The following is a 16218-nucleotide window of genomic DNA, read 5'->3' as shown; positions in this document are numbered from 1 at the left end:
GATGTAAAATCTGTAAAAAAAAAAATTTAAAAAAAAAGCTTTAGAAGAGAATGGTGCATGTTCACAAATAAAATACTGACTGAGCTGTCCTGGGGTACAGGAAGAACATATGAATTGGGTGGTATTCCCCTTTAAGTAATTAGACTGTGATGTTCAGTTGGTCTGACCAGTTTGGCAGCTTTTTCACAAAGCAGGTTTCAGTATCACTTCCACTATGTGGACCTTGCTATTCCCTGGCTGTATAGGTGAGAACCAGCAAGTGTGGATCATAATAGTTTAATTGAATTGGATGGATCCAATAAAACCACACACACATATTTATTAAATGTTTTAGTACACCCCTTGTTTATAAATGATTTACATAAGCTGCAATCTCCTTGACACTACCGATTTATCAAATGCGAGGATACGTTTTCAATATAATTTTCTCTTATCATGATGATGCAACACTCGCCTAACTAGTCAGTTTATTGCTCTGCTTTGCACAGACTTATCTTATGTTCAGTACATGTCCACCAGGGGTCGCGCTCTAATTTTGAGACCTGCGTGACAACGGAAGAGAGGAAGACCCACAAAGAAGTCACCAATGGCTGGCATGCCTCTTTTGACATCTACAAGCCTTGTCCGATTCCGAACTAGCTGAGTGTGTGATTTACTATATGCGCTAGTATGAGCTGAAACAACTATGATGTTCATTTCGTTATCTTAATTTAAACATGACGAACGTTTTGCCCTGTTGGCAATAGCAACTATGAAAGGCAATACCGGTATGTTAACTCGTTATCTGCCAAAGAGAATAAATGTATTATGGATGTCGCCCCACCAGCATGTCTGCTGCACACAGAGTTTGCAGAAGTCAACAGCAACAACCAGCATATGGTACAAGACATCTTACCATAGGGGTTTCATTTCACAACATGGACTGCAATGTATTTCCCCCTTGCAATCCAGGGCCTTCACACTCTCAACATGCAAGCTGCAGAGTAAAGATGACTTCAGTGGACATCACAGTGGTCTTAGAGAAGAGGGCGAGGAAGATGGAGAAGATTTTATTGGTGACAATGAGGTAGAGGAGTTGTTCCAACAGCAGGCTACCTCAAGCATCGGCGATGGAGAGCACAGGGTCTTCATAGTTCATCCTGATGTGAAATGGGGAAGCAGGAAGCAGTATCTGACAACAGGTGATCAAAGCTAAATGCAATGATGCGTATATGAATTGTACAAACGATTTTTTTTAATCGCACTGTCTGTAGATTCCCTCATATAGTCTTAATCAAATGAATGAATGTTTCCCTGCAGCTGAGCTGATGGTGGCTGAGGCTATGGGGCTGGTGAACACCTTGCAGAACTGGAGTGTTGTGGACACGCTCATCCTCTCCACCAAGACACCAGAGAAGAAGAGGATATTTGGCAAGGGGAACTTCCAGTCTCTCACAGGTCTATACATCCACCTTTAAATATAACTAGAGGAACTTCCAGTCGCTCACAGGTCTATACATCCCCCTTTAAATATAACTAGAGGGACTTCCAGTGACTCACAGGTCTATACATCCCCCTTTAAATATAACTAGAGGGACTTGACTTCGCTCACAGTTCTATACATCCACCTTTAAATATAACTAGAGGAACTTCCAGTCGCTCACAGGTCTATACATCCACCTTTAAATATAACTAGAGGAACTTCCAGTCGCTCACAGGTCTATACATCCCCCTTTAAATATAACTAGAGGGACTTCCAGTGACTCACAGGTCTATACATCCCCCTTTAAATATAACTAGAGGGACTTCCAGTGACTCACAGGTCTATACATCCCCTTTAAATATCATAACTAACTAGGGATACTGGTATTGGATATTGGGACGATAACTATAAAAACAGTGAATTTTCCCTACACTAAAATCTGATAACAAGAGAGCCATGTGTAACATATCAGAAATCAGTGCAAAATGATGGGATTTTCTGCATTTATGGCAGCATGCTAGATTTCTCTAATGGATAAATATTTATTATATCTTAATAATTTGTCCAATAATCCCAAATTAATAGTATACGTTTGTTCATTCAGTAAAAGCAGTGGGTTGTATTTGTCCTCGGTCTTGTGAAAAAGTGATATTGCTGGTGCTTCCATAATTATGACTATCAAGCTGTTGTATGAGTCTGCAGGTAAAGTGGCATAGCCTGAAGTGAACCCTGTTTGTATTTTGTCAGAGAGAATCAGGAAAACACCAGGGATCACTGCTGTGTTCGTCAACGTTGAGCGCCTGTCCGCTCTGTCTGAGGTGAGCTTTTCTCGCTTTTTAACAAGGTGCTTAAAAAGTCCTTGAACTTCAAATCAACCATTCGCATTGAGAGTTTTGTTCATCCATGATAAAAAAAATCTGAATCAAGAAATACAATTGTTTTTAAGTGTAACTAATTGTCGGAAATTGGAAATTTCGATAAAAAAACAGCATTTAAAAGTGAATTGTATCCTTTTAACACTTTTGGTGGCAATCACGTGTTAACATGTTTCTGGGCCCCGACCGATATTTTTATTCATTATCCATAAAGGCCTGTTGTTACCATAGGGAATGAGTCTGAGGTCACCAAAGTGCAATACCGGCCACATCCAGCTAGACGGTGGTATCGAGCACCCTTTGAAACCTTGTATCTTGGCCTGTGCGTCGATATAATGGGTCTGGGTAATTTTTATTTTTTGCTCAAGCTGATCGGTTATAACGGTCGGATTGAGAAGAATCAAATGCTCCCGATGCATGATGTGTGTTGGATTATGTTGGCGACACGATGGACATCAATACTTGGAATCGCGATCAGATAATTGGAATATTCTTTTTGGGGTACATCCTAGTCAAGGTAAGGGCTATATAGGGGTGGACGGTATACGGTATGAATTTGCGCTACGGTATGGATTTTGACTATACCTTGTAACCGGTAGGGCAGCTCTAAAATATCAATGACGTCACGTAACCACAGCCAGGGCTCGACAGTGCAACTATTTCACTCGCATTTGCCCCTAAAAATAGATAGAATTAGATATAGATAATAGATATGTGCGAACTGGAAAAAGTTATTTAGGAGCACAGAGGCTTCGCGCAGTGGGCGTGTCAACGCGCAATTGTCATTTCATAATAGACACGGAACAGAACGGACCTTCAATTCTAGAAGCAAACTAGCTCTTCCGCCCTGCGTTTGAAGGCTGTGTGACAACTTCTCTCGCGAGTCGCGCAGTTTCTATGTGTAATGTAAACTCTGCGACGGGTCCAATCGTCTAACATGCTTTGCATCCTCGCCATTATGGAATGCCCACGTCGCGCTAAAACCTTATGTAATGTTAAATGTTGATGTAACCTCAGCAAGTTAACGTTAGCTCCACTCTAGCAGCCCCCTCCCTCCCCCTCTCTCGCTCTAGACAAAACATAGATATATAACGAACAACGTAAAAGATAATATACATATATACTTGATCGCTATAGTCCCACTGAACACAACTAGTCACAACGTCGGGCGCTTTGGATGGGCCCATTACTGTGGACAACGGAGGGATCACTGGTTGGTTTTGGCCGATTATGCTGGCCACTGCATCAAACCACGGAAAATATATTGAAGCCTCATCTTCTTCACTTTTTAGCTCGACATTGTTGACTGATCTGTTGTACCCGTGCACGCAAATTTTCTAATAACAGCATTATTAGACATGCCAATAACGAAAGACGTGCTGGTTGCGCTGGAGAAAAACCAAATTGGATGTTGCGTGTGTCTTTTACGCTTTATTTGTTATTCTAATATGCTAATTCATCTGTATCTGGATAACCAATGAACGGATTTTGTCGAGGCCGGTAGCCTTATTTCGGGGGTAATTGGTATCTATAGTCTGGTGTAGTTTTCATCCACGAAAAATAAAGGCTCTAATTATTATTATTCATAGAGACTCTCGAGCAATAATAATTATTACAGACTCCATTTTTCGTGGATGAAAACTACACCAGACTATAGATATCAATTTCCCAGAAATAACGCTACCAGCCTCGACAAAATCTGTGCATTGGTTATCCAGATACATGAATTATCATCTCAAAATAAGTGGCTTGCGTTTTAGCTTATCTTTTACAGCTTATGTTTTGGGCAATTATTAGAGGCTCCATTTTTCGTGGCAGAAAAATACATCAGTCTATAGAAATAAATGCATTCGAACAAGAAACCAATGTATATAGCAATGGCAAAATGCGAGCCAGGGAAGTCTTGGGCTTGTAACGAGGCTTCATCTAGAAGTTTTCATCATCCACTGGGCCGTGAGGCTCAACATGCTTGCTTGGTTGAGGTCTGAACTCGCCAAATTGCCCATAAATATCGTTTTTGTGGGTATTGTCCAGTTGTTGCTGTATGTTTTTATCTGCCCAAAATTCAAGCAAGCATGAAAGCATTACAGGTTTTGCTTGCACACCACGCCCCGCTCCATCGTCGGGGACACTGTGACTGGCGCGCACCCGAGACCACCTATTCCAGAATGAATGAATGAATATTGTATTTAACAGATTGCAGAATGGGTACAATACAGTACGGCTCGATACACACAATTGTTAAGGGGATGCAGACCAGAGAAAGACGTTTGTCTTGGACCGAATCAGCATCCCCGGTGATTATTTTTGATTATTTACGTTTTAAGTTAACGACAAAAAAAAAAGCCAGCGGTGGACCGACATAACAAACGCTGTCACTGTTTACTTGTGTAAGTTTCAAGTTTCTTTAATAGTTGTCATACAGAAGTACAGAATACTTTTATACAAAATGCTTCTTACTGTTTCGCTCCAGAGACTGTGTTAGACAAGATAGTATGAAATAAAATAGTATAGCATGTAAAATAGAAGTAAAAATAAAGGTCACAGTGTTCAGTATAGACATATGTACAATGTTCGATGCATTGGACATGGTTCCTTTTCAAACTGTCGATCGAAAGGGCTTTAAAGACATGGTCAAAGCACTGGATCCAAGATACGCGTTACCTGCCCGCAGACACTTGAGAAAAGGTTTTGTATTTTTCTATTGCAGTTTTGCACAATAAATGTTCTTAAAATACCTCTGTACTATGTGAAATATGTCCTAGTAATACAAGAGTACAGTAATAGCTGCCATACCATTTCAGGAATTACCCCAGACCGATCTAAAAACATACTTATATTCACCACGGTATAACACGCGAATGTATGCATGGAAAAACAATCTATTTTTTGCATCTTTACCGGAAGAAGGTCACTGAGGTGACCATAGTATTGTATCCATAGCTATAATATAGAATATAGTTATAGCTCTACAAACAAGGTGACGGACTCCTATCTTTTAAAGCGTGGCAGTGAATAGATGGGGCCCGAAAAAAGGCGTGGCACCCAATGTGTTAAATCCCCTTTTTAAAATGAAAAATAGTGCTTAGGAAAGTACTTGAAAGTCTTGAATTTCATTTTGCAATGTCTGTGGGAACCCTGCGTACAGTCTTTCCCACTGCTATCTGTGTGTATCTAACGCACTCTGATCAACCAGCACCACAAATAACCAATCGTTTCCCTTTTTTCCAGAGGGAGTTTGAGGAAGCCTGGGGGGTTAAGGTCTTTGATCGGTACTCCATGGTCCTCCGCATCTTCCGCTGCAACGCCAGAACTAAAGAGGCCAAGTTACAGATCTCTCTGGCTGAGATCCCTTTGCTAAGGTAACTCAAAATGTTGAATAATTGTCTTTTTTTTCTGTTTCACATATATAGCTGTTCATACGGCCCATACTGTAAGTGAGTGTGTGACTTAGTTTGATATTGTGTCTCATTGAATTCTCTATTGAACAAGAGTGCATTTTATATTTCCTGGCAGATCGCGTTTGAAAAATGAAATGGCAAATTTGGACCAGCAGGGCGGAGGATCGAGATACATCGGGGGTTCAGGTGATTGTCTGTATAATTAAATAGTCGTTGATCTGCCCAGCTGACGACTCCAGCTTGAGAGATATGTATATGGCAGGGCTTTCCCCAGGATGTTCAAGATGGTGCTGAGTCGCAACTAGGGGGTGATCTGGAGGGTGGCTGTGCCCCCCACTAGGGGGTGGTTTGGAGGATGGCTGTGCCCCCCACTAGGGGGTGGTCTGGAGGGTGGCTGTGCCCCTCACTAGGGGGTGGTCTGGAGGGTGGCTGTGCCCCCCACTAGGGGGTGATCTGGAGGGTGGCTGTGCCCTCCATCCTGGAGGCAAAATCCTTTGCAATAAAGAAAGCCATTTGCTGTAATTTCCTGCAACTTAAAAACACAATTTCAATAAAATAGCAAAAGTTCCAAATAAGTACAGTGTATAAGGTTGCACAATAGTTTAACATGAAAACACACACACACACACACACAGTGTAACAGAGGACCGAGCAGCCGCGTATTAGACAATGGTGCATCTGTTTCTTAGCTGGCTCCAAGCTTTCATTGCAAAAAAAACACACGGTGGCACTGGCGCGTTGTCATAGTGGCACTGCGCCCCAATGCCATTGTGGAAAAGCCTTATATGGACTCAACCCCTCTCCTCCGTCCTCAGGCGAGACACTGGCAGAGGTACAACAGAGACTGCTGAAGGAGAGGGAGATGAAGATTCGCTCTGCTCTCGAGCGGCTGCGGAAAAAGAGGCACCTACTTCGCTCCCAGCGTAAACACAAGGACTTCCCCGTCATATCTGTCATGGGTTATACCAATTGTGGTAAGAGACTGGCAGCAAATTGACCCATCTCAAACCCTGCAACAGTTGTGATTGGAGGATCAAGAAAAGAGGGCGGGTTTTGAGATTGGTCAATTCCATTTTCATTTTTAATACACAGTTCGTAGGGATGACTGACCAAGCCAGAGGTACCGTTGCTGGGAATTTAACCCAGGTCTCTGCGGTGGTAGGCGAGTGCTTAGAACTCTACACTACCGGGCGGCTAAGTGGCGCAGTGGGCAAGGCGCTCGCCACTAACACAGGAGATGCTGGGTTCGAGCCCAGCTCTCAGCGTTGCTTCCGGCTTGGCTGGTCGTTCATACTAATACAATTGGCAGTATTAGGGGGTGGGAAAGCCGGTGGGTGGGGATCGGACGTTGTGGACAGCGACTCCTACAGGTTGGTTGGTGCGCCTGTACAGCAGAATCAGGAAGTATCGGGGGCAGCGTGAGCCTCCCACGCGTTACTCCTCGCCACTGAGAGATCACGCTGTGCAGGTGAAAAGATGCGACGGCTGCCTCCTCGTGTACCGGAGGGGACACGTGATGCAAGGCTTCGTCCACATTGCAGCCGACCAGTGGGAGGCATGGTCTAACAACGTTCAAGACGGGAGGGTAGAATTGGATAATACGAAATTGGGATGGGAGAAAAATAGAAAATGGGGAGAAAAAGTTGATATATATATATATATATATATATATATATATATATTAAAAAAAAACAAAAAAAAACTCTACACTAACCAGACACCACATCGATCTATTTCATCATCTAGATATGGTCTCTGGCTATGCTGGCTGAATGTCTCAATTTCCAGTATCGCATCATCTAAGGATGCACTGAGAGCTTCTTGAGAGCAGAGCCTATGCCACCAAATACAACTCTATAACCATGTGTTAAATCTTTTTTTTTTGATCCACTTTTTCTCCCATTTTTCTATATTTTTTTTCTCCCATCCCAATTTCGTATCATCCAATTCAACCCTCCCCTGTCACGAACGCTGTTTCTTGCCTCCCACAAGTCGGCTGCAATGTGGACTAAGTCATACATAGCACAAGTCCCCTCCGGTACTTGAGGTAACAGCAGTCGCATCTTTTCACCTGCGCAGCTCGATCTCTCAGTGTCGAGGAGTAACGCGTGGGAGGCTCACGCTGCCCCCGACACTTCCTGATTCTACTGCGCAGGCGCACCAACCGACTTGTAGGAGTCGCTTGTTCACAACGTTCGATCCCCACCCTTCAGTTTTCCCTCCCCGTAATACGGCCAATGTGTATTACTGCGGACGACCAGCTAAACTGAAAACAATGTGGAGAGCTGGATTCGAACACGCGAATCCTAGCGTCTCCACACTGGTGGCGAGTGCCTTGCCCACTACACCACCTAGCCGCCCGCCATGTGTTAAATCTTAAATCTTCCTTAAATAGGTAGGAAGAGGAAGAAGTGTGTTGATTGGGAATATGTGTAAGATGTAAATAAAATAAATTGAATTGTGTATATTATATGGTATTTATTTAGTATATATATTTATATCTATATTTATATAAATGTATTGGATTATATAGAGATACAGCTTTTATACATATAATTAACAATAGAATAGAATACAATTATATAATTTGTGATGAATAGTTAAAAAGGGGTAGGAATAAAAAATTTAAAAAGAGAAACAAATAAGTGTATACTTCTTTTTCCAACAGGGTTCACTATGATTTTTTGTATCTGTTTATCTTTTGTTGTCTTTTTTTTTTATTATCTTTTCTATATATATATATATAATATATGTCAAATGAACATATATTTTAGTTTTTATACTTGTTAGAATATAAAAATCTTTCATTCATTCATGTCTTGCTATAAATTATGACGAGTGTTCCTGACTGAGTCGTGATTTAAATACACTCCATTCCATCATCTCTCCAGGAAAGACCACTCTCATTAAAGCCCTGACAGGAGATGTCAGTCTCCAGCCCAGAGACCAGCTTTTTGCCACGCTGGACGTCACCATCCACGCCGGGCAGCTGCCCAGTCACATGACTGTACTCTACGTGGACACCATCGGCTTCCTATCCCAGCTGCCCCACCAGCTCATCGACTCCTTCTCTGCCACCCTGGAGGATGTTGCCCACTCCGTATGTACTGATCTGCCACCAACATGTTTCTTGTTAGTCACAATTTTAGAATATAATGGATGTTTCGAAACGCTATTCACAAAGAAAGCTTTCCTCCTGGGTTATGGGTATGGTGTGATTACAGTGTAACACGTCACTCGTCTTTAGAGTCAATTCATTGTCGTTGCACAAGTACAGAGTACAGTGAAATGACGTTGGCATCTAACCAGGAGCAGTAAAGTGCATTGTTATTACATGTATAACATGTGAATATATTGAGTATATATGAGAAAGTAAATATGCTAAGTTAATGTACTGTATGTATAGTATTACAGTATATATACAGTGATGCAGTGGTCAGACTACTACTTGACTTTACTCCTAGAACCCACCTCACCCCTGCCCACTTTGACTACCTAGGATGGCTTAGAGTAGACGACAGAATACAGCAACTTGCAATGGGCCTGGTCTACAAGATACACTATACGACTAAGGTACCCATGTACATGTCAAAATACTTCCCAAAGGTCAGTGAATACCATGACCACAACACTAGAGGAAGCTCAACAAATCATGTTAAACCCAGATTCGGCTCGAACAAGGGACTACCGGTAAACACGTTTCGCAGAACGCCCTACCCAAAGCTGTAAAGGAATGTGAATCCCTACCCACATTCAAAATCGATCTAAAAGAGCACCTACGGGAGGCTGCAATTCGAAACTGGCCAGCATAAATGTCCAAACCCACCCCCTCCTAACAGACAGTCTCCTCCCCACCGTATGTATATATTCTCTCCCCACCGTATGTATATTTCTCTCCCACCCACCCACCCCCTCCTAATGTACAGTCTCCTCCCCACCGTATGTATATTCTCTTCCCACCGTATGTATATTTCTCTCCCACCCACCCACCCCCTCCTAATGTACAGTCTCCTCCCCATCATATGTATATACTCTCTGTCAGGATCTATGGGTAACAGTACTGTATATTTACATATCATATGTCACAAATGTAACGGTACTATATACCTGTATGTCATGTATGTCCCTATGCCATAAATGTCATGATGTCATGTATGTTGTGTGTCATAAATGTCACTATGAATTGAAAATGGGGGACCCTGATGTAAACAAGACAAACATCTTTCTCTGGTCTGCATCCCCTTAACAATTGTCTATTGAGCCGTACTGTATTGTACCCATTCTGCAATCTGTTAAATAAAGTTTTCATTCATTCATTCATGCGAGTATGAATATACTATGATAATAACCACTCTAGCCAGTGGTTTAAATAAGGAGCATGTATGGCTATATATACAGATATACAGTATATATATGCGTGTCTTGAGTATACAGTGTTATTATACATTGTTGTTATACAGTGTTATATGAATAGGTTGGATATATAGGTTGGATATGTTGCCATGGTGCATCTTGCTCTGTTATTGAGAATGTAACAATTTTTAACCTTAATCCTATCGTCATGTAATAACGTCATCTGGAGGAGTTTCTCTGGAGTCCGATGTGACGGAGCTCTCGAGTCAGAACATGTCGGGAGGATGAAGGTTGAAAATTGGCGAAGTGGCCAGTGTGAACATCTTGTACTGATGGTAATGTTTTCCTGACCCCCCCAGGACCTGATAGTCCACGTCAGAGACATCAGTCATCCGGAGACGGTCAATCAGAAGGTGAATGTGATAAAGGTCTTGAAGAACCTGCAGATCCCAGACAAGCTGATGAGCTCCATGATAGAAGTCCACAATAAGGTTGACTTAGTGGACGACAAGTAAGAACAAACATTATATTCTTCTGGCATTTTCAAAGAGGGTAATTTATAGGAAGAGGGAAATCAGCCGTAGAAGATTAATAGGAGGCGATTTCCTCCCTGAAGACTCAACGCACGTCATTAGCAAAACTGACGTGCAATAGCAATCAACTGCTTAAATATCAAGCAAATGAATGTACCGGTAAATAAAGTTTATCAAAACTAGCCAAATCGTTAGCCTAGCTTAACGATGTTGTCTGTACATTTTCAAAAAAGGTGAAATATGTCATCACTATTCACCCAAAATATAACAAAATTCCCTTTTTCCCTGCTCTCCTTATTTTCCCAGAGCTGGTGACAGAAGTAACCAGCTAGATTGACGTCTCAGTCTTTTTGATATGAGCCATGTAATTTTATTCACTAACCTCAAGTGTAAGATGAACATCGTAGAAATGTGTCTGTGCCATGTGGCTTTTGTGGAACAGCTGAATGATCAAGGATTTTCTGTTGTCCTTAGTTACCGGCCTTCAGAGCCCGACATTCTGCCCATATCTGCCTTGAAAGAGCAGGGCCTGGATGAGCTGAAGAAAGTTGTCGAAGAGACAATTGTAAAATCGACGGGGAAACAAATTCTAAACATCAAAGTTGACCTCAGCACTTCCCAGTTAAGGTGAGTCTATGCATTTGCCCTATGCAATGGTTTTTGAAGTATTTATTTATCACATTCTGTGTCACATTACGGGATGCTGCTCAGAACGCAAAGCGTTGAAAAGTATTTTTTTAATGCCAGAATCGACTGTTGAGTATCCTGGATGTGTGTCTTGGGCCTGCTTTAAAATATTGTGATGAGAGGTGCCCACTTGATGACCTCAATTACATACCAGTGTTTCCCCTATATGCATTCAGCAGCGGCGCTGCTATGAACTAGACCAGTGGTTCCCAAACTGTGGTGCGCGCACCCCTTGTGGTGCGCGAGAGCCCTCTTGGGGGTGCGTGACATGAAAAGGCTAATGGCTGTGCTATGGTGTTATTTTACTAATCAATATAACTAATATACATTATTTCAAATGTTATACGTTTTAATAATAATAAAAAAAAAAGATGTATCCAAAATGCACTTTACTTCCTGCCAAAATGCCATAGCCGCGCGACTGGGACCGGTGCGCTATTATTGTGGCAGCGTATTATGCTCATGTGTTTCCCTACACTTCATGCGTTCTTGGAGGGAAACAAAGTTGTCATGGGTGAACCTGTAAAAAGCCTAATAACAGAACACCTCAACCAACTCTCTGAGCAGCTACGGACATATTTCCCACCTATGGATGCATCTCAGACGTGGATTCAACCAATCTTTTTGTTTTTTGTCCAATCTGTTTCTGAGTCTATGCATGTAATTCTCATTTTGTTCTTTCGTGTGGTGAAGTATTTTATTTTGTTTGTCATACTTTGGTATGTGTTCTTATTGGATTAAACCTGATGCCTTTAGTGCGCCTATGAATAGACTGTTGACTTTTTTATGTTGGGCATTGGGGGGTGCGTCAGCTAGGTCTGGAGGTGACGGGGGGTGCATGGCCAAAAAAGTTTGGATAATATCATTTCATTTGGGCTGTGGGGGGTGCTTAATGTAAAAGACTGACCTGAGGAAAAGGCTGCAGGGAGAAAACACTGCAGTCTAGTCGATTTTGTGTTTTGAGCACAAAGTTCATCATAGATCTAGCCTCTTTATTTTGCTCTCAAAGTGCACCAGATTGATGTCCCCGGACCCCCCTAGAAGCACAGCACCGCTGCTGAATATTTTTTCAGGGGAAACACTGCATACCCTTCAAATGATGTGCGCAGCCCATCCATACCCTTTCACATCTAAACTAGGTTCCTATGCCCACAGTGTGTACTACTAACCCTAGTCTATGGCACAAGAGATGATGTCATATCCTGTGTGTTTCCAAATGTGTATGCGTGTTTGTGTATGCGTGTGTCAATGTATATGCATTTCTAAATGTGTTTGTGTGTGTCTAAATGTGTATGCGTGTTTGTGTGTCTAAATGTGTATGTATGCGCCTCTAAATGTGTATGCGTGTTTGTGTGTCTAAATGTATATGCGTGTTTGTGTCTAAATGTGTATGCGTGTGTGTGTGTGTCTAAATGCGTATGCGTGTTTGTGTCTAAATGTGTATGCGTGCCGTTGTGTGTATTTCTAAATGTGTATGTGTGTGTCTAAATGTGTGTGTGTGTGTATGCTTCATTTATCAACAGCTGGCTCTACAGGGAGGCCACAGTTCAGGGCGTGGATGTGGTTGCAGATGAAGGCTCGGCTGTCGTCAAGGTCATCATCAGTGCAGCAGCTTATGGACGCTACAAGAAACTGTTCCCAGGTAGATGGTGACATTCTAGGCAGATGGTCTCATCTCTGCTGTATGTCACTCATCAGGTATATGGTGACATTCTAGGTAGATGGTCTCATCTCTGCTGTATGTCACTCATCAGGTAGATGGTGACATTCTAGGCAGATGGTCTCATCTCTGCTGTATGTCACTCATCAGGTAGATGGTGACATTCTAGGTAGATGGTCTCATCTCTGCTGTATGTCACCCATCAGGTAGATGGTGACATTCTAGGCAGATGGTCTCATCTCTGCTGTATGTCACCCATCAGGTAGATGGTGACATTCTAGGCAGATGGTCTCATCTCTGCTGTATGTCACTCATCAGGTAGATGGTGACATTCTAGGCAGATGGTCTCATCTCTGCTGTATGTCACTCATCAGGTAGATGGTGACATTCTAGGTAGATGGTCTCATCTCTGCTGTATGTCACTCACAGGGGGGGGGGGGGGGGGTTCAGCTGAAATTCATATCCCTTTTGCAACAGAAAACTTTACTTGTGTATTTCAAAGCACTCTTGTAACCAATCATTGACCTTTACTGTGTATATTATATTTGTATATTGCCGTTTGTAGCTGTATTGCATAAAATACACTGGAAATATGTACTGTATATTGTATTATGCATCCTGAAACAAGTCACTTCAGTCAAGAACACTCTTATCAGGGCGGCTGAGTGGCGCAGTGGGCAAGGCTCTCGCCACTAACGCAGGATATGCTGGTATCGAGCCCAGCTCTCGGCGTTGCTCTCGGCCGTCATACTAACACAATTGGCAGTGTTGGAGGGTGGGAAAGCCGGTGGGTGGGGATTGGACGTTGTTGACAGCGACTCCTACATGTCGGTTGGGTGACGCCGGTGCGGCGGAAACAGGAAGTATCGGGGGCAGCGTGAGCCTCCCACCTGTTACTCCTCGCCACTGAGAGTTCGAGCTGCTGCGGTGAAAAGATGCGACAGGCTGCCTCCTCGTGTACCGGAGGGGACACGTGATGCAAGGCTTCTGTCCTCACTACAACCGACCAGTGGGAGGCATAGTCTAGCAACGTTCAAGACAGGGGAGGGAAGGATTGGAATTACGAAATTGGGATGGGAGAAAAATAGAAAATGAGGAGAAGAAGTGGATCAAAAAAATAAAAAAGAACACTTATCATAGTGATTAAACCATTTATAGCAACAAATGGTTATACAGTTGTATTTGGCAGTGTATACTCTTCTCCCAAGACACACAGTGCAAATCCATGCCAAGCCTGCAACAGAGTTGGCTGAGAGCACAAATTACAATCCTTCCCATGGGGAGATCCAGAGCAGAGCTTTAACAACCACATCCTCAGATGATGTGAATACTACCAAATTGAGACGTTAAACCAGCATGGCATTGACATGTAGAGAGCATAGCTAGATGATCAAATAGGTGCAGGTGGATGCTGGGGTAGTGATGTGATGTGCAGCAATATCTGAAATAAAAATGTATTAAAAAAACAGACTATCTTTTACTATTATGTACCTTACTATGCTACAAATCTTTTTTATTTTCCTTTTTTTTCAAAACACAATACAATAATACAACAAAACACAAGATATCACAGGACAAAACTTCAATAATATTAACTGCAAAAATAATAATAAATATAAAATACAGAGTAAAAATTTAAAACAAACACCACAAAAGACATTAGACATTTCCTTCCCCCCCCCCAGTACCACCGGACCCCCCAGGATCAACACCCCAACCCCACACCGCCGCTATATGGTGGTCTTGATCTCCTCGGCCGCTGCGACCCACAGCTCAATGCTCGCCTGTCCCACTCCAATTATACAAGCAGTGATTTCCATATAAATAACATCCAGTAGTGTCGGAGACCAATTAATCATTGTGAGTTTCTCAGGTTCTTTCCACATCGTGGCTATCAGCTTCTTGGTTGCAGTAACGCCAGCCAGAATGATTATTTTCTGTTGTATGGATGCTGGTAGTAATGATATATCATTCAGAAGTAGTGTTGCTGCCATAAGTGGGATTGTTAGGTTTAGAGATGTTCCGATACCATTTTTTCCTTTCCGATCCGATTCCGATACCTAAGCTTTGGGTATCGGCCGATACCGATATTTATCCGATACCAGTGCATACAAAAATAAAATAAAAAATTATATAAATACTTTTTTTTTTTTTTTTTACAGATACTGTTATACTGTTTTTAGTAATAGCTGGAAAGTAATGGTATTTATTCAACAACAGGTGATTGTATAGATTTGTATTAGTATCATTAATCAATGAGTATGGGCTGCAGCACTGCAGATATACCCTACTCCAATGATCCACACGGACATTAAACGGTGTTGCACTCGCTACTCCGTGGCTCTGCAGATATACCCTATTCAGTCTGTAAGCTAATGGCAGATAGAACGTTCATGTTGTGATTTTTGATGCAAAATAAATATTCAACATTCTCTTTTGAAACTCCGCCTCAGACTCTTATCCTTTGGCACTTGCTGTACTTTGCTTGCAGGTCTGCAGCCATTATTGCTGGATTATAAATAGCACCAACTTTAGACACTGTAACGTTATCAAGCTAAGCTAACTGACCTAGCTCGTCTTCCCGCATTGACATTTTGATAACGTTAGTAATAGTCAGCTAACGCTAGTCAGTAGCTACTTAACTTAAATACAATTCACCGTGGGTGCATTATTGTTGATAGACGGTCACGGACAGTGTTAGGTCCTGGAGAAAGGACAGGCGATCATCTGATTTGATGTAACGTTAAAGTGGATGTTGTTCCAACTAGCTATCTTTCCAGCTAATGCTATCATAACACCAGCAAAACACATCCCGTCCGAGCTCCCCTTCACACCGCACTGTCGGGGACAATGGAATTTAAGAAAGTGTATCTGCTGTTAAAATGACACAGCATCACACTTTAAAACATGTTCATTTTATAATCCTCACTCTCCGCAGGACTCGGCAGGAGATAAATTACATCATGGGATCGGAGGCTAGAATTTACGTGTACTCGCCGATACCGATACCAGCATTTTAGGCAGTATCGGCGGCATTTCCGATACTAGTATCGGTATCGGAACAACTCTAGTTAGGTTACATATGTTTGAAAGTTTAGTCGTTATGGATTTCCAAAATGTTGCTACTGGTGGGCAATCCCAAAACATGTGCATATAAGTGCCAGTGGCCCTCAGAGAGCACAAAGTGAACTGAGAGTCGGTCACCAGTCGCAAACAGCTTCCTAGGTGTGAGATACGTCCTATGAAT

General features: G+C 42.3%; 1 protein-coding gene across 2 annotated transcripts; it reads left to right on the top strand.

The window, feature by feature from the left end:
- Nucleotides 1–578: 578 nt before the first annotated feature.
- gtpbp6 (GTP binding protein 6 (putative)) lies at nt 579–15250 on the top strand. 2 transcript variants are annotated; one of them, XM_084338045.1, is made up of 11 exons: nt 579–643; nt 952–1181; nt 1300–1437; nt 2210–2280; nt 5569–5699; nt 5854–5924; nt 6554–6712; nt 8630–8838; nt 10451–10602; nt 11099–11251; nt 12835–15250. In XM_084338045.1, the coding sequence occupies exons 3-11, from the start codon at nt 1308–1310 to the stop codon at nt 12962–12964; spliced, it is 1206 nt and encodes a 401-aa protein (XP_084194171.1). In that variant the 5' UTR covers nt 579–643; nt 952–1181; nt 1300–1307; the 3' UTR covers nt 12965–15250. The 2 variants fall into 2 exon arrangements, with proteins under 2 accessions (XP_084194171.1, XP_084194170.1); XM_084338044.1 differs by having other exon boundaries at nt 580–1181.
- Nucleotides 15251–16218: the final 968 nt, after the last annotated feature.

This window comes from Notolepis coatsorum (assembly GCF_963971535.1).
Source record: "Notolepis coatsorum genome assembly, chromosome: 2".
NCBI classification, from domain to species: domain Eukaryota; kingdom Metazoa; phylum Chordata; class Actinopteri; order Aulopiformes; family Paralepididae; genus Notolepis; species Notolepis coatsorum.
The sequence above is the reverse complement of the archived record's forward strand: the minus strand, read 5'-3'. Positions and strand labels throughout refer to the sequence as shown.

Excerpts from the sequence above, each read along its gene's own strand:
- gtpbp6 (XM_084338044.1), top strand. The coding sequence starts at position 752 with ATGAAAGGCAATACCGGTATGTTAACTCGTTATCTGCCAAAGAGAATA. Across the intron at positions 5,700-5,853 it reads GCTGAGATCCCTTTGCTAAG|ATCGCGTTTGAAAAATGAAA; the intron begins GTAACTCAAAAT and ends ATTTCCTGGCAG. Across the intron at positions 10,603-11,098 it reads GTTGACTTAGTGGACGACAA|TTACCGGCCTTCAGAGCCCG; the intron begins GTAAGAACAAAC and ends TGTTGTCCTTAG.